This window comes from Muscardinus avellanarius (genome assembly GCF_963383645.1).
Source record: "Muscardinus avellanarius genome assembly, chromosome: 8".
NCBI lineage: Eukaryota > Metazoa > Chordata > Mammalia > Rodentia > Gliridae > Muscardinus > Muscardinus avellanarius.
The window spans coordinates 117,313,263-117,335,411 of NC_137794.1; the positions used below are offsets into that span (position 1 = coordinate 117,313,263).

The following is a 22,149-nucleotide window of genomic DNA, read 5'->3' on the forward strand; positions in this document are numbered from 1 at the left end:
AGCCGCTGACCCCACCGTAATTACTCGGTTATATCTGCTTCACAGTTAAAACAGTGCATTCTTGAAGTCTTACACAAAAATCACACTTTAGGTTTTGTACTTTGTGTCAACTCTTTCAACTGAGCATAAACCTGCATATTATATGAGTGACTTTCTTTCCCTCATGGGATATATCTTTTGTACATTGAGCTATTTTCTAAAATGCAGTTCTTTTAAAGTGAAACCTGCCAGCTTTTCAATAACTTGTAATTACACTTTGGGATAAAAGATATGCTAAAAATAATATTTTAGGAGGTATTTTTATCATTTCTTTTTGTCTCATGCCTATGTGATCTTTGCAGCTTTTAAAAAGATACCATGTGCCCTTACTTATTACGCTGATTATTTTTTTACTTTTAAGCTAGTTGCTGAAATCTTTGAGGAACCTTGTGCTTTATTGATGAATTAAACATACTTTCCCCTTTGTCTCGATTAACCAGATATTGCATCACGTTTTCCTACACTCTGGACTGAGCAAGTCAAAAGTCGACAAAACAAGACCAACAAAAATTCAGGTAAAGTGCAGCCAGAGTTCATTTTATAGAAAGAAACAACTTAGGAGTTTTAAGTGTATTCTTGTCCTGGGCTATGAATTGTGGAAGTAAATTTTACATCTTGACCACCAAAATATATTAAAAATTTTGGTGTTTTTATTAAATTAAATTTTCTAAATTCTGCAAAAGGGTTCTCTATAGATGCCAAGCAAGCTGTAATTATAGGTATAAAAATGGAAATGTTTATTAATAAGTATTTGCTTCTGACCTAATTTTAGGGATGGCAAAACAATGGCTAATTTAGTTTAAAATCCTCCAAGTGTGTGGCTCATCTTCGCTATGAAACCATGTTTGACAGAACCTTTGACTTTTTGAATCGACTGTTTTGACATTTCGTAGACAAGTAGTGAGTTGTTTCATCCGTGGTTAGTGATCTTGACCGGTTTCATGAAAACCGATTCCTTCTGTAACTTTTACTGACCTTTGGTTGATGGTCTAACCTTGTCCAATGGAGCGTCCGCACATACATTTTGGAAGGCTCAACCTTCCAGACTTGTGTAGCTTGGTGACTGAGCATCGGCGACCCCGGAGTCCCCGTGATGTCTTGATGAAGGATACACGGGGACTCCTCAGAGCCGGCTTCCTGTCTGTGTGGGCCCTGGGGCTCTGTTTTTCTTCAAAGTGTATCTTAATACCCACTCCCAAGAATGTAAAAAACTTACAACAGTCCAGGATGGTAAGAGTGTCTGGACGCTGTCTCACCCACACACACCCCAGGTGTGCATTTGGAGAGGACTCAGGAGCATGGGGCTGGTGCCTGGCTGCCACCTGGAGCCCAGGCAGGGCCTACGTAGGGCTGTTTGTGGGCCAGGACGGTGCCTGGATGGGCCCAGGGTGTCCTTTGTACCTCATTTCTATCCCACGATGATCCCAATCTCTGCTTCCAAACCCTGAGCTCTGACTTGCTCTGGCTGAGACATCTACCTCTGCCTCTTGGCTGACCCCAGAAGGGGCAGAACGCAGAGGTTGCACCACTGAATACGTGTGTATAAAGGCAGGAAACTAAAAGCCAATTTAGGAACTTTCCTTTTTATTTTTTGTAGAAATGATAATTCAAAACAAGTTATCTTTATTGTATAAAATATCAAACTATATATTTCTCTCATAAACTTTAGAAGCTGACTTTGTTCCATTACGTTATCTGATTTGCTTCTGTATAGTACGATTAGCAGATGGGAAGATGATTGCAACACTATTTCAGGTTTCCTGGTGGGTCTTCACTGTGGCGGTGCCCAAGCTTCATGTGCAAAACAAGTGATTTTAGCAAATACTGTCACTGGAAATGTACACTTTTACAGCCTGTTTAATTGCCAGTAGGATCTGGCAGATTAAGTTCCAGGAAGCCCAGAGAACATGTCTCCCACTGGCCCAGCCAGCTTTCTAAGCCGTCAAGTAGCCTGGCAATTACAGTTAACCCGTAGGAACAGGACAGGTTTCAGTATGGAATGGGACTGGAAATAATGTTTCAGGAAGCACTAGTGTGCATAGTCACCCAACACCATCATTTGATTTAAACCTGCCACACACATTTGATTTAAACCTGCCAACATGGACACTGTGTGGACTTGGTGACACAGGGCAGGCCATCTCTTGGCCATGTCGTGTTTACTGCCAGTCATCTAGGTATAGCTTCTTTCCGAGGGTCTGAAGAAAGTCAATCCGGCTGGTATTTAGGAACTAAAAATAGCATTCTACTTATTAAATTTAAACTGAAATGGAAACTCGCCATCAGGATTTCCACAATGACCATGGCTGTCATTCAGATTCCAAACGTCAGAAGAGTTGTATTTGTGTTTATTTTTTATTTTTAAAAGCCGCTTATATTGATAATCATTTGGGGTAAACATGAGTACATTTACTTAACAAAACATAAAATTTCCTCACTTGTTCATCAGTCTTATTTTGAAGATTGTGTCATTTGTCAGTTCTTTGATAGTTTTTTACGGAAAAGGCCAGCCTGGAAGTTGTTGCTTGTTTTTCTTCCAGTGTGTCTTTATATGGGCGGCAATAGGATTTCCCCATGTGCTTCCAAGAGAATAATGTGACATTCCCGAGTGTGCTGGGGGGGGGCGCGCAGTGCGGGGGGGGGGGCGCGCAGTGCGGGGGGGGGCGCAGTGCGGGGGGGGGCGCAGTGCGGGGGGCGCGCAGTGCGGGGGGCGCGCTGAGCTGGTGTGATCAGGCAGGCTGAGGGAAGTGGTGCTGGGGAGGGGCCCCTCTGTAAAGAGACCCGAACTGCTAATCCGTGAAAATTCACGCCTTGTAGTTACTCAATAAATATTTACTAACTTAACTATTTTACCTTTGTATATTCTATGGACACTCTGAGAATACCGCTGCTCTTTTTTAAAAAATAAGCAAAAAGTTGCCAGGTGGATCTGTAACTAGCAAAGACACAAGCTAAGTACCATTACATGTTGATTGCTGTAATTATATTGATTGAATTCAAACTTAATATTGACACATGTGTGATTACTCTCCTCTGGTTCATTTATTGAGAAAAGCATCAATCTTACTATGTGAATCGGTGTGCACTAAATAAAAGATTAAGTCTGAAATAGCTTTTTTTTTTTTTTTTTTTTGGTGGTACTGGGGTTCCTGGAAGCCCTTCTACCTCCAGGATACAACCCCATGGGCCACACTCCCAGACCTATTTTTTAAACTTTTTTTTATGTGGAAACAGGGTCCCTTAAGCCAGTGAGCCTGGCTCCAAACCAGCGCGATCCTCCTGTCTCCGCCTCCCAAGCGCCGCGGGGATTACAAGCGTGCGCCACCACGCCCGGCTGAAATAGCTTTTTAATTAAGAGCACATTCAGCTTCCGTATCCGTGTGAAGTTGAGAGTGTTAATTCTTCATATCTTGAATCATATTATATTCAGATTTATTATATTTAGAAGGTACACAAATTAATTACAACTTTTTAGTCAGATAGGAAGCTTTTCAAGTTTTTTTTTTTATGGTATTGGGGTTTGAACTCAGGAGCATTCTACCTCTGAGCTCTGCCCCGGCCCTATTTTACTTTTTATTTGGAAACAGGGTCTTACTAAGCTGCAGAGGGCCTCACTAAGTTGCTGAGGCTGGCCATGAATCTGCCATTTTTCTGTCTCAGCTTCCCAAGTACTGGGATCACAAGTGTGTACCACCACGCCGGGCAGCAAGATTCTCTTAATTATGGAAATCTATTCACCTACCTATTTATTAAACAAATATAAATCGTATCATGCTCTCTCCTGTGACATAGTCAGTGATTTCCAGCTCTCTGCCGCACTTTTAGAACCAACCGAGCATCTTGAAAGAGGAGAGTATAGTCTTTCTTCTGGTTGGACAGTGTGTCAAGTGCATCCCAAATAGGGCTGCTCCTGAACCTCACATACCAGTGCGCTTGGGGTCCTGTGGCTCAGCAATAATGGGCAGTATTTCCTCTAGAAGAAAGGGAGAAACTCATGACATGGAGACAAGGCGAGGAAGGCGGGCTGAGCTCACGGTAGTTGCTGAGTTCTGGGAGGAGTGCAGCCGGACTCCAGCTGCCGGGATGAGGATGGCGGGGTGGGAGGGAGGAGCCGCAGAGGGAAGGCCAGCCTTCTGAGTGCTGTGGGAAGGTCATCCATTGGGAACAGTGGACTGGACGACTGTCCTTACTCAGGCTGCGTTCACACTAAGTCTGTGTGGCACAGCCCCTTCCTACCGGGGCCCAGCATCTTTTGCAGAAGAAGAGACGAGATCCAGACTGCTGCTATCACATCATTTTCAGGTGCCACAGTCTCTTCCAGAATACCAAGAACCAGATACCACCCCCTATTATTTTCCTTAAATTCATGCCAAAAACTGCATCTCGAGTTCCATGGATGAGTGTTTGGGGATCCTGCTATGGGCCGTTTCCTCCTGAAGGGAAGGTACAGGGCATAGGGACCACATGTGTGGACTCAGGAAGCATCTATGGAGATTTCTTTGCACCAGAATGTTGTTCTGAGTCGTGCTTTGGGCATCCTCCGTGGAAGGTGGAGAGGTGAGGCTGGGCATGACTGCCAGGGAGGGACGTGGGCATCCCACAGCGGCTCCCCTCAGAGAGGAGACAGTCAGCTCGGGCCTGCACAGGCCCCAGAAGTCCTGACACCTTTTGCCGATGATCAGAATGGCGTGTGCTAGCCGTGGGATCACACCCTGCCTGCGGGGACCTGAGCTCCCTTTGGCCTTTTGAAAGGACCGTCATGCCAAGGCAATGAACATCCGTGGCTGCTCTGCCCCTGGGGAGCAGGCGTGGCCTTCGCCAGCGTGGGAAGCCCCAGGTGGCCCCGCTGAGTGCTGGCTCAGGACTGAGTCCTCCCCAGACCTCCTGAAATCACCAGGCAGGGAGGACCAGAGACCAAGGGGGGGGCTCCATGATGGGGAGGGAGCCATCACCATAGGTAGAGGAGGAACTCATGAGCGAGGGTCCCCGGCCTCCCGTACCCCTTCCTGGGTCGGCGCTCCCTGTGGCCGGCCGGTACCTCTGGCGTGGGGGGTCCTGGGTGACAGTGGGGCTTGCAGCTGTGGTCACTGAGGTGGTCAGGACTGGCCCCTTGCCCCTGCTCAGTCTATGCCCCACCCTTCCTCCTCAATCTCTGCCAAGTCACCCTGCTCCAGCCCCCACTGTCCCCAGGCCACGAGGACAGATGTCATGCAAGCTGACCTCACTCACACGGAGGCAGTGCGGGCTTCCTGGCGCCTCCTGCAGGTTTGGACATCCTGGGATCCGCCAGCCAGGACAGAAGTATTTTTGTCAAACCTGGGCCACGATCGATTCAGACTCACACCTGCCACCCCACACTCCCCGTGGAGACGCAACCGCAAGGCACAGGGTGGCCACGGGCTGGTGGGCCGGGGTCTGCTTCCAGGTGGCTTATCCAGGTGGGCAGAGAGGCTGCATGGGGTGCCGTGGGTGGACCCCTCCCTGCCCAGAACTTCACTCTCTCCTCCCCTCTGGTGGGCACCAAGTACTCCGGAGGGTCCCAAGCAAATGTGGGCAGGGTGGGGGTCGGGGCGCCTCTGTCTGGTGCTGAGGGGGTGGTGCCTCGCTCTGCCAGCCTGAGGGGAACATGCCCCCATAAACAGGCCAGTTCTCTGCAGTGGACGGTCCTGCTGGAGGGGTGCTGGTTACTGTGGCCTCACCATCCTGCTCGCCAGACCCTGCTGTCAGCTACTCCAGGCAGGGTGGTGTGGAGGTCAGAGCCTCTCCCCTCAGGCCCCACCAGAGGTGCCCTGCCTGGGGCCCACACCTGTGCCACGCCTGGGCCATGGCTGGTACCCTCAGCACAGTGTGGTTCGGCTGTGCAGGAGGGGTGGGACCCGGGCACCGGGCGTCTTAGTCTTATAGCATTGTTATTTTAAATCCAAAGCTGGCGATGGCCCCGTCTGCTCTCTCTCTCTCTCCCTCCAGGGCTCTTCCAGAGGAGTTTTCTCTGGGAGCCAGAGGACTGAGCCTCTGCAGACCTCCCAGGAAGGGTCTCTGCCTCTCGCTGCAGCCAGGACACGGGGCTGTGCCGCCCCCATAATCCTCTGTCTTTGTCCTTTCATTTACTGTCTTTTTTTTTTTTTTTTTGGTAATACTGGGGTTCCTGGAAGCTCTTCTATGTCCGGGCTACACTCCCAGACCTATTTTATGCTTTTTTTATTTGGAAACAAGGTCTCTTAAGCCAGCGAGGCTGGCTTCGAACCAGTGCGATCCTCCTGTCTCTGCCTCTCAAGCACAGGGATTACAAGCGTGAGCCACCACGCCCGGCAACTGTCTTTTTAAAGTTTGTTCACGAGCTGGAAAAAAATATATATAGAGGCCCCTGGTTTTGTCAGCTGACAAAATTGTCCTCCTATTTGGGAGAAAAATCTGCTTTCCTCCCTAAAGCATTAAAAACAGCTGCTTTATGTCCAGGAGGAGATCCTTGAGGTCCAGCGTGTCCCGCGGTTTTATGGGACCCCCTCCATGAAAATATTTTTCCGCCTTATTTGGGGTTGATAATTTTTGTTTTATTACACATATTAATACTAGTGCCAAAAGATAATCATCTTTTAATTCTGCTTTAAATCATGCTAAATTGCATTCCCTCATGACAAATAATACAAATTACGTTTTCTTTCTTCATTTCTAAGTTTGTCCTTGTTCTGTTTTTCAAACATAACATTATAAAAACATCAAAATACAATTAGATTCTCATGTTATAAAGTATGGTCATCTTGAGATTAAAATATGAAATCAAATCGTTCCTCTTAACTGTGGACTGCAAAAAGGTTGTTTAGAGCATGAATTACTCTACTTAAGAAACGCGATCACTGAGTTTATTCTGTTTGCCTAACTGTAGAAGGAGGTTTTAATTTTGGTCATATTTAATTTTTCAGATTTCAATATTCAATCAAGCTGTGGTTAAAAAGTCAGAAGGCAGCATTTCAAGGCAGAATATACGAAAACTAGGTGGCAAAGCGAGGGATTACATCCTCCCCCGGGAGCTCATAGCTGCCCACCACCACAAAGGGCATTGGACTCCATCCTCTGAATGGAGATGCGCTTCCACTCACCACTGAGTTCGTGACTGATTTGAAGTGTCCTCTCTCTAAGCACAGCCAGGGTATCTAAAGTGTGTAGAGATCCTTACCCGCAGGGCAATCACCGCGTGCTTGAGCACCCTCACCGACTCCCCGAGATGACTGGGTGAACCTGGAGCTGCCCTCATGGGCGAGCTCAGTTTCCAGACTTCGAAGTGGCTGTGTGGAGTTCAGCTCAGACCTGTGCGTCCGTGTCTCCTGGCACAGGTAGGACAGGCAGGTTCATTGTGAAGCCCGGGGCCTCGCCTGCCCCCAAGACCCGTCTGCCCGATGTTGAAGAGGCCGCGCCTGCATCTGCCATGGGGCTTGTCCTGGGAGCTGGCCTCTCCCTCCTCCAGGCCTGCACTGCAGGTGGGAGGTGGCTCTGGCAGTGGTGTCCACTTTGGCTCCTGCAGGAGAGGCTGTCCACCTGGCTGTCTAACTTGGGAAGGCCACACTGACCATCCACAGGCCCAGCCTGAGTGAGGCTGCACTGGGAAGCCACCTGCACAGCCCCGCCTCACAGCACAGAGGAATTCAGCAGGCCCAGCAGATTGCAGGGGGCGTGCTCCTTCTCTGAGAGGGTGTGGAGGGATCCGAGCCTTCTGTAACAGGAGCCCGACTGTTGTCCCTCAGGGCCTGCCTGTCCGGCGGGGAGGGCCCTGGGCTGGTGCTCACCATCACTGGGACACGGGTGCAGGCATTTATCTCTGGTTTCAGCCCTTGCGGCTAGGATGGCAAGATGCGGCTGACCCGCAGGGGAGCCCAGCATGCAGGCCCATCGACTCAGTGACCCCTGTCAGCCTACAGGCACAGGACTGATCACCAGGTGCGCACAGACAAGAGTGCAGGCCAGTGGTGGGGCTTGTTGTCGTGAATCAGCAGATGATTCTTCGCCATTGCACAACACGGACTGTGAAGCCGTCCCAGGGAGGAAGAGATGGACGAGGGCTCTGCCGAGCAGGCGGCTGGCAGGCAGGACGCCCATGCTGTCCACGCCGGTGAGGGCGAGGATGAGTTTTAGTTGAACTCTCTGAGCCGGTCTCAAAAGGCACCTCTGCTATCAGTGGCCGGCTGGCTCTCGATTGGTCTTTAAGCCAGCTGAGGGAAAGCCCAGAGAAACAGTCACAGCGGGATCTGCTCAGCACCTGGCCCTCCTTCTGCCGAGTGGTGCTCCAGGTCTGTTCTTCTGAAATACTCCGGTGAGATGGGAGCCGCCTGTGGCCTGTGAGGGTGATGGCTAGGGAGTCCCGGGGGCCTTCTCACCCACCCTTGACACCAGTTTCTTTCCGCACGGGGATGGAGCTTATTCATGCATGTGAAATGCAGTCTGAAGCCCAGAGTGAGAATTTCCACCCCTCCCACAGTTTAGTGATTGTTTTCATGGCCAAAGATATTTTATATAAAGTAGTTATTTTTCATCAGTGATTTTTTTTTACTATTTTTTATGAAAACCAGGCAAGTGCAATTTAAGTTGACAAAAAAAGTGTCTTATGAGCCGCCAGCGCTGTGTGTCACCGCCGCAGGACGGAGGACGCTGCCTCTGCACGTGCTCTGTGCCCCCTAGTGACTGCCACGCTTCCCGCTGTGCCCTGTGTGACGGAGTCCGTGCTTCCAGCACGGTTCCGGCAATGCACGCTGCTCATAGAATGTGCCATTTAGGATGTTGTAACAAGCCCTTGTAATAGGCGATAGGCCTTTAATTTGCACATCTGTGGATTTAGCAGGTCCAAAGTGGAAACGCTGAGCTAATGAGCGTCAAAGGGCTTTCCGCAGTAGTTATTAATGTTCGATCGCATGTAGGGCAGCTTTGGCTTCGAGGAACGTAGGCTGTGCGGTGTCTGTGCATCACTGACGGGAAGACACAGAGGACCAGGCGGTGCTGCAGTGAGGAGGAGATGCCTGTTTCTTGATTTATAGTGAAGCCTTAACCAGGGAACACGCCCTCCCGCCCTGTGTTTTGACTGCTCATAACTTCTGGACTCAACTGGAGAAATAAATTTTCCAAGATTACCCTCAACTAAAAGGCATTTTCCCCCCCTGTGTTGAGAAACTTGGAAATAATTTTGTTTTTCTGTTTGGGCATGACTCTGAATTAAGAAAAAGAAGGACACTTCATTTTAGAAATCAATTTGGAGGACTGAAAAAAAAATAAAACAGTTCTTTTCAAATGCTTGGTTGAAAAGACATTTTATGAGCTCAAGTTTTTTTTTTTAATTTAAGTGTTTTTCAATTATTGTATTTTCCCATGAATTCTAAAATATTTTATTTAAAGCCATGGCTTTAGTTTTTAAAATAGCACTGTGTTAGAACCGAACTCACATAACATGCCATTAAGGATGTATATGAAATCCTAGGTTGAAGCGGCGATGAATCACTGTCGCTTAAGGACTTTGTCCCACGTCTCACCACCACTTTCAAACACTACTGCCTTCTGTTTCCCATTTGTGCTTTTTATTTGTAAAGTAAATTAAAGTTTTTCTGGTGAATTGTAAATTCATGGTAGGTGCTCCTAATATAAGTATCTATGAGTTCCTACAGTGTTTTGTAACATTTTAAGCCATTTTTATAATTGACTGGGTGCAGACTTAGAGTCTGAGCCAACTGGAAAGCGGGGGAACCGAAACAATTTAAGGGTGCAGTCGCTGTGCGCGAGTGATCAGTCAGAATCGGATGTGGAAGTTACATTTTCGTATCTTCTTCAGATGTAGGGCAGCATTTTATTTTGAATTTCGTGTTTTACTTTGTGGGGCAGCTCTAACTTTGTAGTGAGGTTGTGCAGGGGCCGAGTTCCTAGGCGTGCTCCCCGCGGCGTGCACACTGCCTGGCGTGCTGGTGTCCCAGCTGGCCGAGCGAGCGGTGGCTCAGTGGGCTAGCTCCATGCAACAGGGCTCGCTCGGTGTGCTGCGCTCTGTGGGTGCGGCAGGTGCACGGGCCGTGTGGCGAGGCACTGCTGCCTGGACGTTGGTGTTCCACCTGGCCCTCCTCCCCCTGGACACCGCTGGTGTGTTTAACTGTTTCACATTTGCCTTTTCTAGAAAGTCGTGTGGCCGGAATCTTGTCATACATCGCTCCGTTCGCTGGGCGATGTGCACTTAAGACCCCCTACCTTTCCATGGCTCAATACCTCGTTTCTCTTGAGTGCTGAATGATGCTCGGATGTCCACATGGGACAGTTTATCAACTTACCTTTTGAAAGACTTCTTGGTTGCTTCCAGTCTGGGGCAATTATTAATAAAACTGCTTAAGTATTCACATATAAGCCTTGATGGCAAGGACATGAGAGGCCAGGTATGTTGTAGAAGCTGTGGGAGAGACAGCCAGGGGAGCTGGATGGAGTCCACACCTGGCCACAGGGTCCTTCTGCATCGATTTTTGACTCTGGTGAGGAAGGGCCAATTTTCCCCAGTTCCTTTTTTTTTTTTTTGTGGTACTGGGGTTCTGGAAGCCCTTCTACCTCCGGGCTACACTCCCAGGCCTATTTTATATTTTTATTTGGAAACAGGGTCTCCTAAGCCAGCGAGTCTGGCTTTGAACCTGCGCGATCCTCCTGTCTCCGCCTCCCAAGCGCGGGGATTACGAGTGCGCCACCATGCCCGGCCACTTTCCCCAGTTCTCAGTCTTGGTCGGGCTGTACTTCTGCTCCTCTGGAAGGTGCCCTTTGGAAAGGAAGCAGAGGCATTGGAGAAGGTTACGAGTTGAGTCAGCATGCCTGCAGTGGGCAACACTTGTAACAGGACACTGTGGGCATTTACAATAGCCTGTAATGTCATAATCTTGAAAGGGATTGGAAAAGAAAATATGGGGAGAGGGAGGAATGGCTGATAACATCATTTCAGTGACTGAGAAGTATATTCTAAGCCCTTTTCTGCCACAGAAAATCTGTGTATTATCAGCAGGAAAATCTCTAACCTTTCCTGGCACTTCTTTGTGTCTTATGTATTTGTGTGGATGCAGGCAGCATGTTGTTAAGAAACGCTGTTCTCTTTTCTCTCTTCATCTCCATCTTTTTTGAGAGCGCATAGCTTGCGAGGACGGTGGTGGCTGGTTGAGCGAGCCCTACGTTGGCGCTGGACGAGGGAGCCCGCTGCTGTGCAGGGCCAGAGGACCGACGCGAGACATTTGCAAGAGCCTGAGAACGAGTTTTGCATAAGCACAGATGTTCCTGTGTTTAGAACAGCAATCGAAAGTCACTTCTTGCTTAATACAAAAGTTATAAGTGTTTATTTAGAGTATGAGGAAATCCTAGCAAAGGAGGGATGTGAGCAGAAGGTCTCGTGGCTCCAGATGCAGTGATGACTTGGGGCTGGCGCTGGTGGAGACCCTCCCAGCAGCGGCGCCAGCACACAGTGTCTGCATTTACCCTCCCCATATCATTTACACTTCACCTGCAGTGCAGGCATTTGTCCACACCATCTGTATTTTTCTGTAGTAGTGTTTCTTAGTGTGGTCCATGCACAACTGTCTCAAGTTGTTGGCAAATGCAACTTTCCACGCGCCGTCTGCTAAGTCCTCATCCTGCACGTGGGTGTCAGAACTTTCAATTTTTGAAATGTCCTCCAGATACTTCTTATATTTTGGAACTATTTGTGAGACACTTCCCTACAGTATTTTACTTCTATGGCTCCATTTTAAACCAGTGTGTGATACAATATTGCAATTTCTTGAGAGTAGATTCTTATTATAATTCTAAAAGGACTAAAGGCAGTGGGCGGGGTGTCACTTTCCATGGGGCTGTGGTTATCCTGGGCTACATGGGCTGAGGACCAGGTGGAGCTGGCTAGGGGACTCGCAGGGGAGAACTCCTACTGGGCCGTGTTTCTCCTTCAGCTGTGGCGCTCTCCCCACCTCTCGCTCCTGCTTCTCCTCCGCTCCCCTCTCAGGCCGCCTTCTCCAAATCCCACCCTGCCACAGCACAGGGGAGTTTTCTTTTTTTCAAGTAAAAGTCCCAGGTTTTATTTCCAGTGACTGTCTTAGGTCATGGCTCATTCCTGAACCCAGGGATGAGCAGAGGGAGGAGAAATGTTTCCTGGCTGTGGTGGGGTCACAGGCCCCTCCCTGGAGTCAGGGTGCATGGCCTCAGGTCTCACCATGGGGACAGTGGCTCCCTACCCTCGAGGATCAGGAAAGGATGCGGGGCAGGAAACACAGCCATGTTCTCTGTGGACAGGGGATGTGTGGCTTGAACTGGTGTCAGGTTGGCCCAGCTCCTGGCACCCAGTGCTCAAAGGCAGTGGCCTGTGACTGGCTGCCAGAGCAGCCAGACTTCTGGGTGGGAAGACCATCTGAGGACCTGAAGGCCTGGCTGGTGGACAGAGAGCTAGACAGGCAGGACTACAAGACACCCGGGACATGGGACAGAGCGCGGGCAGGTAGGGCATGGATGGCCAGCTCAGCGGGCCGGGGAGGGCTCCTGAAACTGCACTCCCCGGGAGCAACGTCCCCACGGAGCCCTGCAGAGCTGGAGGACCTTGCAGTGTGTGTGATGTCACAGAGGTGAGGTGTGAGGGTACTCGGGGTGGTGGGGGAGCCAGCATCCTGCATGCACTGAGCTCAGAGCCACCCCTGAAGCACCGATGGCCAGAGGAAGCAGTAGGCCTTGGCTGCCAGCGGTTGGTCAGTGGGCCTCCTCTGCCTGGTCACAGCTGCCCGCCCGGGCAGTCCTTGAAGAGGGCACAGGAGCATCTGTTTGGACAGGACAGAAACGAGGCCTTATTAGGGGGCTGAGCTGGGTGTTTTCACTGCACGGCTGCTGAGCCACAGAAGTTAAATATTTAGGATCTGCCCTATTTGAGCAGTTCTTCCTGAGCTTTCTGTGGTTTTCTCCCTTGTCAGGAAGAGCCTCCAACCCGGCCAGGCACTCAGGCCCAGCAGCTGGCTGCTGTGGGGCATGTGCAGCGACACCGAGGGCGGCCTGGCCGTTTTGGGCAGGCTCACCCACCCCAGTGTGGGTTTTCACAGGGAGAGGATTCTGCACCGCCGCCGTGGCCTTGGGATAGTGGCATCCCTCGGCAGCCTTGGGGCCTTGGCCAGTTGCTCCCTGCTGTTCCCGGGTCCTGGCCAATCTGTGGTTACTCGGCCCCTAGTTTGCTTTTCTGGTGAATGGGGTCAGGGATGCGCAAATTTACACAGCCATTCCGATGTCTGGCTCAGGCTCCAACACAGCGCAGCATCGGACCAGCACCTGTCCAAACCCTGTTGAGACCTGGAAACTCCATCCCAATGTCCCCTGATGGAATCCAGGACTGAGAGTTTGGCTTGTGGAAGGGCCCACTCTGGCCACAGCTAACCCCATCCAGTCACTCTTTCTTCAAGTCCTGTGCTGCTTGGGACGAGGAGCAGCAGGGACTCCCGGTCAGGAGTTGGAGGCTGAAGCCGTCTCCATGGGAGGCCGGCGGGTGGTGGTCCCTGTTCACAGGCTGGTAGGATGACTCCAGGGAGCCCGCCCATGGTCCTCAGCAGCTGCTCTGCAGGGTTGAGCTGAGGGGCGTGGCCAAGTGGGGTGCGCTGTCTGTGCCCCTTGTCCGCGCCTGTAACACAGCAGTAGCGATAGCAGCTAGGAGCTGAGATCTAGCCAGGTAGTTGAGGCTAGCTCTCAGACACTGGTGCTGCGCCCACGAAGCCTGCAAGGTTCTTGAAATTTTCCTTGAACGAGGTGGTGAGCAAGAGGACTCAGGTGGGAAAAGGCCCACAGAAGTGGTTCTTTGGATCCAGAGACTCGGGAGCCTGGTACGGATGGTCCCTCAGGGCCTTTTGACTCTAATTTCACTGGAGTCTGGCCGTCTCTGGGTCACCTCCTGGCAAATGGAGCATGCACCTTTTCTCTGTCCCCTTTCTAAGAGAACAGCCCTGGTGCAGGGCTGAGGGCTTGGGGACTTCTTTTAGAATAAGTGACACTTTCCTCAAGCACAAAAAGGGCAGCACTTGGTGTTTTCCAAAAACCCAGAGCTCCTCCAGAGCTGACAGACCCCTTCCCAAAGGCAGGCCCTGCTCTAGGGCACCTTCACATGAATCTGCTGAGCTCTGTCTCAGCATGCACCAGGGTGACTTGAAGCTGGATGGTGCATTTCTCTTCCTGCTGTGAGTGTTGGGGTCTCTGCAGACCTCCATCCTAGGACACACGTCTCCTGACTGGCTTGCCATACGCTCTGACACGCTGCAGAGAGGGTCCTCAGGCTCCACGGGCCGGGGGGGCATCCTGCTCTGCCTGATCCTACAGTAAGCTGGAGGTTGGGGCTGCTGTCCTCCTCCTCCTGACTGGCTACAGAAGGTGAAGCCACTGGTCTTGATGAAGGACTTTTCTAGAAAGTGGGGAGTGTTCTAATTCTCTCTGTAAGGCATCCAAACATAAAATCAGACTGCTTATCTCAACTTTCTTTAAATAGGACCAGTCTCCTGACTACAGAATCGGAAAGGAAGAGAACATAACCTTTCTGTGATACATTTTCAGGAGAATTTTGTGCTTACCTCAATAATCCCTGCCCTTGGGTGAAAACAGACAGTGTGGTCAGGTCCCCAGCGGTGCGGCAAAGACCGTCCCACTCACGTGGACACAGGCCCCGGGAAGGACATGGCCATCCAGGTGGAGTCACCAGGAGGGTCTGCTGCCCCTCGGCGGGGTGAAAGATGGTGCCCGGGCCTGCAGGGGCCCCATGCTGGGGCGGTGGCGGCGGGGAGTGGAGACTTGGAGCACCATGAGGATGTGGCTGAGTGAGCACGGGAGAGGGTAGGGATGGCTCAGAGGCCAGGTGACACCCGCCCCCTGCCAGCCATGTTGGTGATTCGCATTGGCAGGAAATGTCGAAACGCGGATGTGATGGTCCAGAAATGGAACATCCTTCAGAGAAGGTCACGCGTTGGCAGTGCAAAAGCGTTCAGGGCGAAACGTCTGAATCGGGGCTCTAACCTCGTTGTGGATGAGTCCATTGGTTGACTGCTTTGTGGCACTGTGGTGGTTGGGGTGTGGCTGAGAGGTGGACCACGAGGGGTGTGGCCATGGGCACTGTGAGGCTGGCCCTTCCTCCCGCTAGCTCCCACTGCACCCTGCCACCATGTCGTTTCTGCCTTGGAGCTGGCTGACCATGGACAGAACCTCTGAAACCAAATAAATGTTTCCTCCTCTAAGTTTTTCTTGGCAGATATTTTAGTCCTACAACAGAAGAGGTAAGTCAAGCAGTGAGGACCTTCTGCAGGTATTTGGGAAGATGAGGGTAGGCTGGGGGGAGAACTGTGATCTGGAAGTCCCACGCTGGCAAAGGGATCTAAGAACCTTCCAGGAAGGTTTGTCTTTCTCTGTCCTGTCTTCATAGGATATTCTGCTCTTCTCTCAAGGGTCCAGGATTCATGTTTCAGATTGGAGACACTCTATAGATGGGTGACGTCTTTAATTCTGGGTTTGTAGCTATGAGAAATAAACATGGGAAGAAATAAATCAAAATGGACAACCACGGTTATTATTTTCGTTCCAAAGAAACTAGATCCAGCATTTTATTCAAGCCTTTACTTTTTGGAAACCTACATCTCATGTGAGCATCCCACACTGCCTAACTTGCCGTTTCCTGAGTGATCCGGAGCAGGACCAGAACTCAGCCTCCCCAGCTGGGAGGGCCTGGTGCTAAGTGAGCACCTCTCGGGACCTCCCCAGGCGAGTGGGCACCCACGCCGTGTGTCCTGGCTTTGTGCTCCTGAGTGGGAGGTGGCCTTTTCTGAGCCTGGGGCTCCTCGCTGATGGAAGACCTGGCTGTGAGTGTGCTCACTCTGTCATGCAAGGGGCCGGGAGAGCATGTAGGCTACTTGGTCCTGTGCCCGCCATGCATGCAAATATGACAGCAGTGACCTCGGATTTAAAACCTGATCTTAAAATCTTTCTTTGCAATTAAATTATAAGCAGAGCATGCATACCGGCCGCATGCACACAAAGCCTTGGTCCTGTAAAGGTCACTTTGATCTTTTATTGAAAGTGGACATGTGAAGAGTTTTATTCCATTAAAACTTTCAAGGCCTCCCACCCCACCTTCATCTGCCATTTCTAGCAAATCAAGATCTAGAGGCATTTCTTTTTACTTTACTTTTTGCCTCCTTTGATCATCTCACTTAAGTGTTGTATAATTAAAAAGAGAACCACAAAAGCCTCCATGACTGATGAAGGAAACATGTAGAGGAGTCAGGCTCTGCAATCAGTCCCAAACGACGAGGAGCCGTGTGGGGAGGTTGGCGGCAATGCGAACGCAACTTTCCTCCTGCTTTATCTGTGTTTGTGAGAAACTTGAATGGCGGGGCCTCTCCTCGGGCACTGCTGAGAAACCTGGAGCCTAGGCAGCAGGGGCAGAGGCCTGCGGATTGCCCGCTGCTCCTGTCTGAGACACTGGTTCTGTCAATGCCCACGTTGCAGAGTTAGTGATAACTCGATGAATAGCCATAGTCAGTAAGCAATGGCCACCAGGGGTCTGAGAGCTGCCTCTGATGAGGGAGAGACTGTCACTTGGTGCTGGACTTATCAGGGTGTGTGCGGGCTTTCCTCGTGTTCAGGTTTGGGGAGGAGAATCCTCCTGCTGAGGGGCTGGCCTGGCCCGTGGCCCGCTGCCTCTCACCCATCCCAGTGCGCAGCAGCCCACTCCCATGACCCCAGTCCAAAACAACTGGCCGCACAACTTAGAAGGAGGAGATTTCCTGCTCCCAGTGTTGTGGAGATTCCGGTTCAACACGCCAGGCGGGGTCTGCAGAGTGCAGGCCACCGCCGCAGGAAGCAAGGAGAGCGCGAGGCTCTGCTCTCAAATCACGGAGCCTGGAAAGGAGGTCCAAAGACACAGCGCATCTGCAGGGCCACACGCCCAGGCACCGCATTCGCCAGTCACACCCCACCCGCCTAGCTGAACACCCAGATAGATCCTGGATTTATCCCTGATGCGATTACAACCCTCATGACTTTGCGTGTGAAGCCTGAGCTCTTCGGGGACATTCTGCGTCTCACCCTAGTGTCTCTGTCCGGTTTGCTGCTTACTGTTTATTTCCTGGGGTCATCATTAGAACTCAAGCTCAGGAAGTGAGGTGAGTTGTCGCTGTCGCTGCGTCCCAGTCCTGGGCGGAGTGGGAGCTGAAGTTATGTCCAGGGCTGATTTCTGCACGCCGCAGCTCTGTGCTCCCCAGATCCCGCTACCGGCAGCTACCCTGGAGAACTGGTAGATTGCTATGGCCGGCTCCACCGCCCTGTCGGCTGCCCACAAGTACAGAGGACAGCTCTTGTCTCGGAGGTTCCTTTGACAGATTGGAGGAATGAGAGGCTGCTCAGGAGGGAAGGTCAAAGCTGGGGAATGGTGATGGGATCGAGTGTGAACCAAGACAAGGCAGAGCTGGGGCAGGGCCTGGGAAGAAGCAAGGGAGAAGCCGGTCTTCACCTGCTTAGGATATGGCAGCTCTGAGGATGCATGCACCGGGGCGTCCAGTCAGGGGACATGGGCGTGGCCTGGGCCAGCTCTGAGGATGCACACACCAGGGCGTCCCATCAGACAGGTGGTGTGAAGCCCCTGGAGCACCCGGGGAGGAGCAACGGCTGCCAGGAGAGGCGTGGACTCCACGGCGCGGGCCTGTAGAGAACTCATGCCGGCCTGAGGCTGGGGCCTCCATTCTGGCTACAAAGACAACGGCCAAGAGCAAGAGCCGCTCTGTGCCCAGAGCCTCCTGACAGCGAGCAGCAGGCCTGATGCCAAAGGCTTGGCCTTTGCTCAAGCCCCTCTTCCTCTCTGACCCTCTTTCCCACCCAGTCTCTGCCCATTCCTCAGAAGCTGCCCTCAGCGCATCCAGCCTCCCACGGTGCCAGCCTCCAGCCTCTCCTGCCTTGACAGGCTTCCTGATAATAGCTGGAGTCAACAGCATGGCACAGTTTTGAGTGCACAGAGCCAGGCTATTTGCCTTTAAAATAAAAACATTTATAATTGTTTGGGCTTTGTTGCATCAAAACTGGTGAATGCCAATGGAAGAACATTTGGAAACAGAAGCAAAGACGAGGCCGGTGACCTGATGCTTGGCCCGGGCAGTGGGCAGTCATGGAGCCTGAGGCCCTAGCCATGGCCCGCTGAAGTCCACCGTGCCTCTCAGTCTCCAGGGCTGGGGCAGGGAAGAGCCTCAGCTGCTCTGAGCCCCCTTCTCTGGAAAGCATGACAGTGGCCCTCCTCGCAGAGGCCACCTGCGATTAAATGGACCGAAGAGGGAGAGGACGGGGTTGGAAACGCCCAGGGACATCATCACTGGCCGGTCTCCCCATACCACTTGCGTGGGACGTGCAGGTGCATCAGAAAAGTGTTTACAGTTTCCGTTTAAAATATGAAACCCTTGTTAAACTTCAGAATACGTCACAGACCTCCCTTCTACGTAGCAACCAAACTCTTAGTATCTGTGGTGCAACCAATACATGATTCTGGTATTAAAACAGTTTACATTTTTAAATCCCAACAGCATGTGTTTATTTTCAAGCTAGTTTCACCAAAGTGCAAGACTTGACGCTTGTTTAATTTCCTGACAAGGTTAACGTGTGTGGGTACTTGGGCACTTGGCAGGGGAGTCTAAGGTGCCCAGCCCTCTGGAACTCTGTCCTTGCACCTCCACAGTGGCTCCAGACACCACTGCTGTGCTCTAGCAAGTTATCTGTGTTTTGACCTTGATCACCAACGTCTGTGTTGTCCTGTCCTGTGCCTCCAATTGGACGAGGCTGCCATCGCGCCTTAAAGACAGTTTAGAATGGCTCCTGTGTCTGAAAGCGTGCTACCGAAGTTCTAAAACACAGTCAGGACGGTGCTGCTGAACCCCGTCCCCTGGTTCTCCTCTCCCCGCTGGAGGCCCTTGGTCTGGCTCAGGCTCAGTCTGCAGATCCGCTTCTGGCCATGGACCTTCCCTGCCGGCCCTCAGTCCTGTGCTTGGCTGAGGGCTTCACATGTGGTGTGGGCTGGACACAGCTGTTCTGGGAGCAGGACAGTTGCACGTCAAAGGTGCAGGCCATGTGGCAACCAGGGAAGAAGTGTCCAGAGGATCGGCACCCATTGCTTCATTAGGAGCCTTGTCTGAGAGAATTTAGAGATTCTGTAATCGATGTGAAGAAGACGATGGGACCTTGGTCTTGTCCTCTGAGGCTCGTTATGGGATGACTGGCGTCAGACAGCTATGCCTTCCTGTCAGTCAGAATCTCAGTGGGAAAAGCGGCCAGTATTCATTTCTCCTGCACCTGCCCAGGTGGGCATCTCTGCTGGAGGCTGAGGACCCCGTGGGATCTGCAAGAAACATGAGCAGCATCACTTGCTGCTCATGTTTCTTGCAGGAATGAGGATGCTGGGGGATGCCTGCCTGCAGCAGTAGCTGAGGCCCCAGAAAGCAGGTGCCACAGGCCAAATGACCAGTCCCAGCTTGCCTCGGGTGCAGACCCACAGCAGCCGTGGAAGGCTCACATGCAGAGGCCAGAGCCTCGCTCGGGGTGGGGAAGAGCGCCCAGCCTCTAAGGGTAACCACCGAACCCATGGAGCCGGGGGCTCATGCAATGCACTTATTCCTGAAAGTTATATCTGAGCACAGTTATTCTGATGGGAACAAGCCCAAGGGGGGAGGAAGAGGTCCCTGTAGTGCACCACTGGGACGAGTGTGGGTGCAAGCTGAGCAAGCAGTGCACCTCCCAGAAACTGAGACTGGACAGGGGCCCTGGGAGGTAAACAGACTAGCGCACACACGTCAGACTGTGAGAACCAGGGAGTCTGGCCCGCTAAGGGCAGCAAGACGTCAGGGGCAGGGAAACAGGCAGGCCACCAAAAAGCTCGTCAAGGATGCCGAGGGAGAGGGATATAGGAGACCCCCAAGACTGTGCAACCAAGGCCGGTGTACCTGGAAAGGGCTTCCGAGTCAGACCTGGTGCACATCCACACCGCGTGAGCCAAGTCCTCTGCACCCAGGGCCCGGCGGGTCTGACGTGCTCCGGGGGTCTCATTCTCACCTCCTAAGGAGAACCTCCTTTGCCAGTGCAGCCAGCACGTCGGGCTGCTGCTGTAAACAAAGGGAAACTGTGTCTGTAAAGTTAAAGTCAGCAGTGACAGCGATGTTCACATTCCCTTCCCGACACCACGGTCACGGTAAGAGTGCTTTATCCGCAGCGGCTGTGTGGTGGCGCAGGGAGCCCTCTGGGGACACGGCAAGAACGGAATGGCTTTCCTGGGCACCGCTTCCTGGGCGGTGTGCTGCGTGTGCCGTGCGTTTCTGTGAATCTGAGACTCTCCACTGCAGGCCATGCCAGGAAGGAATAAATAATGCCAATTAAGCGGTAATGAATTTTTCTTAGAATTCCCATTTTATGCTAAAATAACCTTTTCAGGCTTATTTAGAGGCTGGTTTTGTTTATTGGCGATATATATGCAAGAAGTGGGGGATGACCTGGGCATCACGTATGCCCAACCAAGGGAGACAGCACTCCCTGGCTACCAGGACCCCCACCCCGCCCAGGCCCTTCCAGTCAGTGCCTCCCCACCACTGTTTGGATTCTCGTCTCATACACTGCTCTCCCCTATGCTAGAGTCCCATGTTAACGGAGCCACGCACTGTGCACGCCAGTTTTTGTTTTTTTTAAATCAATACAGTGCTTTTGAGAATTATTCATCTGCCATTCTTCCTTGTCTTCTAATCGGATTGCCCTGGTGCCTCACCAAATGCTAATTAGACATAGTTTTGAGGCCTATTTATAGACTTCTTATTCTTTTCCATTTATCTGTTTGTTTATATACCACTAACATACTGATTGGGTAACTGGCTTTTTAATAATTTTTCAAACAGGATGTTTGTCCTTTGACTTTACTCTTCTGGAGGAATGTCTGAGCCTTCTGGATCTTTTGCATTTCTCTCTGTATGTCTTAGGATCAAAATTTCATTTTCTATTAGAAATCTTCCTGGAATTTTGACAGGAACGATGTTGTATCCACTTATCAATTTGGGAACTGACTTTATACAACTGGGAGTCTTTTCCATTAATATGGTATACCTCACTGAATGCCGATGATCCGTTTCAATTCCTGTCAGCTCCTTGACTTAGGCTTTTATTGATGCTGTAGGCGATTAGGGCAAGTTACCATGAGCATGGCTGTGAAAGAATCCACAAGTTACAGAAAAATCCAGCATTCCCTCACTCTATTGCAGGATGTGTGGCTCTGACAACATATACTTACATGACATTGAATATGCAGGCGGTTTTCTTTGGGTTACGGCTTGTTTTCCTTTGTGCCACATTTTGCCGTGTGTCAGGAGACATATGAAGCCTCTGTGCACAGCGCCCTGAGAACATGCCGCTGACCCCCTCAGTGGCTGTGAGGTGGGCAGGACGGGTGGCAGGGGCACTAAATCTGAGGTGAGGCTCCTGCTTCTCTCAGCAGACTGCTAATTCAGGGTCTAGAAGAACAGCTCGGAGCCTCTGGCTGCGGCTCCAGCACTTGACCCTTTCTTGTAACAAAATGTAGGCTCAGAAGGCTGTCCCGGCTTCGGTAGCTATACGGGGCGACTGTCATTCATGGCCTAATTCTGCAGGAGTGAGATCTCACTGATAGTTACTTTTAATTAATTTTTAAATATATACAGTCCATTTTTACTAGAAAGAAATCTATTAAGTTCCATCATCAGTTCACAGTAGCATCTGAAGTTACCTTTCGGGAGCGTGGCGTAGTTTGCAGCGGGGTGATCTTTCTTGGATTTAGTGACTTCTTTTGATGTCTGACCCCTCTTGGATCATTTGAATATCCTCAAATTAAAATCCTTTCTATTCATGTAATTTTATTTTAAAATATTTCTTCTTTATACATTAACAGTTCAACATGTTCAATTAGAAGAGAAGATTATATAGCTCAGGGCCTTTTGAATAGACCAGAAGTACAAATATTTTCATCTGATATATTACAATGAAATATAACCAAAAGAGGTTTATTAGTATCACACAGGGTAACAATCTTCATTGCTCACAATGTTTAACAAACACAGTGTTTCCTCTGCCTCT

At 50.9% G+C, this 22,149-nt stretch overlaps 1 protein-coding gene across 2 annotated transcripts in view; it reads left to right on the top strand.

Moving 5' to 3' along the window:
* SMOC2 (SPARC related modular calcium binding 2) overlaps positions 1-22,149 on the top strand; it is a gene marked incomplete at both ends in the record, with an annotated part of 138,595 nt that overhangs the window by 71,619 nt on the left and 44,827 nt on the right. For both annotated transcript variants that reach the window (XM_080699836.1, XM_080699837.1), the window contains one exon: positions 480-554. In XM_080699836.1, coding sequence (XP_080555962.1) covers positions 480-554 — 75 coding nt within the window. The remainder of the gene's footprint in view (positions 1-479; positions 555-22,149) is intronic.